Raw genomic sequence first — 1942 nt, forward strand, 5'->3', positions numbered from 1 at the left:
CCTGGCAGTGTTCAAGGCCAGGCTGGATAGAGCCTTGGGCGACATAGTTTAGCATGTGGTGTCCCTGCTCATGGCAGGGGGGTTGGAACTAGATGATCTTAAGGTCCTTTCCAACCCTAACTATTCTATCATTCTATGATACAAAATACCTAATAATTAAATCTGTTATGAGAATAATACTTTGAGCAAAACTATAAGCTCAATCTATTAAGTAAGTCAGCATTGCAATTATTCCATGTCAAGCAGTGGCAGAAATATTTTTAAAGTATGTGAATTTTGGTGAAATTTTATCCCAAAGCTTCAAAATTTAAAAATACTGAAGAAGAGTGACCAAACACCTTTAAGGATTGTAAAATTTTCTAATGTCCACATTACTTTAAAATTTGAAGTAAATTATTTATGACTTTTGATTTCTGTCTTTTTTAACCATCAGGAAATGCTGAAAAAATTTCAGAAACAAATGTGTATATCCAAGTTCTTGACATTAATGATCATGCACCAGTATTCCCTAAATATTATGAAACATTTGTTTGTGAAAATGCAGTTTCTGGCCAGGTAAGTGTGAAGGAGTTAATCATCAGTTTTCTCATTACAATGAAGATTTGTTCCATGATGCTACTATTCACTTCAGTATTGATCATTTCAGTACTGTGCATACAGGCTGCATTTTGTTTATATCCAAAATTAGTTCCATTGATAAATGTATAGTTTGCAATTTAAATTTCAGAAGACTGATGTTTATTTTTCCCACCTTAAAACAAAATCAATACACCTTTTTTATCTGCAAAAACAGGTAACAGAGTGGTACAGACAAAAAAACTGCAAAAAAAACCCATAAGGCACAGATTTGCTTTCAGTTAGTGCCACAGACATAAAACTTAGGCCTGGTATTTTCAGCAACAGCATAACATAGTCTGGAAGAACCACACTGAGACCAGATTTATACCAGATACTCATTTATTGTGGACTAAATTTAAATCCTGTCTAGTTCAGTAGAAATCTGAAGATGTTTCAGTCATAGCTCATGCAACACCTTCACTAGCTGTCAGCCTGTGGGATTGTTGTACTAAGCATCCTTCCCTGGAGGATTTTTCCATTTCCTATTCATTACCCAGGGGAAGGTGGTACCATGAGTCAACTGCCCCAACCCCCCAGGTACACTGTTGACTCCAACAGTTGTTTGCTCTTTTTGTTTGTTTGTTTGTTGGGGTTTTTTTGTTTGGTTTGTTTTGTTTCAGGGTGGGTTTTTTTTTTTTGTTTGTTTGTTTTATTTTGTTTTGGTTTCTTAAAGCTACAAAATAAACAACAAGAAAAGCAACAGAAAAAAGCTATAGACAGAAAAATGTATGTGTTTTTTCATTACATACTTTAGCATTACTTGGACATATTAAAAAGTCCTTTGGGGTATCTGTGATGGCTCTTTTTAAATGTTTTACAATGTTTTGATTTCTGAATCACAGGGTCTTTCTTTTTACCACAACTTGGTTTACTTTGACCTTAGTCTGGAGTTAAAGCTTTCCCTGTTGCTAAAGTAATTTCTTCATAGATTTTTGCATTCGTTCATGCTTCTATATCAACAGTTTTGTTCATCCTGCATTTGATAATTTCCACTCTGCAAAAGCTGCCTCTTGTTCAGAGGTACTTGGAGCAAGCCATTTCTTTTGGACTTTGGGTAACTCAGTGACAAATCAAGTACAGACATTAAAGCAAATGTCATTTCATGTTCCTTGTCTTTAAGACATCATGAATTAAATATGGAAACTTATAAAGTGAATATTTGTAATCCGTGTTTTGGACTTGCCTGCAATATAAAAGCCGACGTGATTTATTTCCCATTACTCACTAACAAATAACATCTGTCTGCTAACCCATTATTGGCTACATTTCAATAATAATTAAGTATTTATGTTTTGAGCATTTTGAGAACCACTGGAGAAAATGG

General features: G+C 34.3%; 1 protein-coding gene across 1 annotated transcript in view; it reads left to right on the top strand.

The window, feature by feature from the left end:
- CDH19 (cadherin 19, type 2) overlaps positions 1–555 on the top strand; it is a gene marked incomplete at its 3' end in the record, with an annotated part of 21494 nt that extends 20939 nt beyond the window's left edge. The window contains exon 8 of the mRNA XM_010009220.1: positions 434–555. Coding sequence (XP_010007522.1) covers positions 434–555 — 122 coding nt within the window. The remainder of the gene's footprint in view (positions 1–433) is intronic.
- Between the last annotated feature and the right edge of the window lie 1387 nt (positions 556–1942).

This window comes from Nestor notabilis, unplaced genomic scaffold (genome assembly GCF_000696875.1).
Source record: "Nestor notabilis isolate BGI_N333 unplaced genomic scaffold, ASM69687v1 scaffold21162, whole genome shotgun sequence".
Lineage (NCBI taxonomy): Eukaryota > Metazoa > Chordata > Aves > Psittaciformes > Psittacidae > Nestor > Nestor notabilis.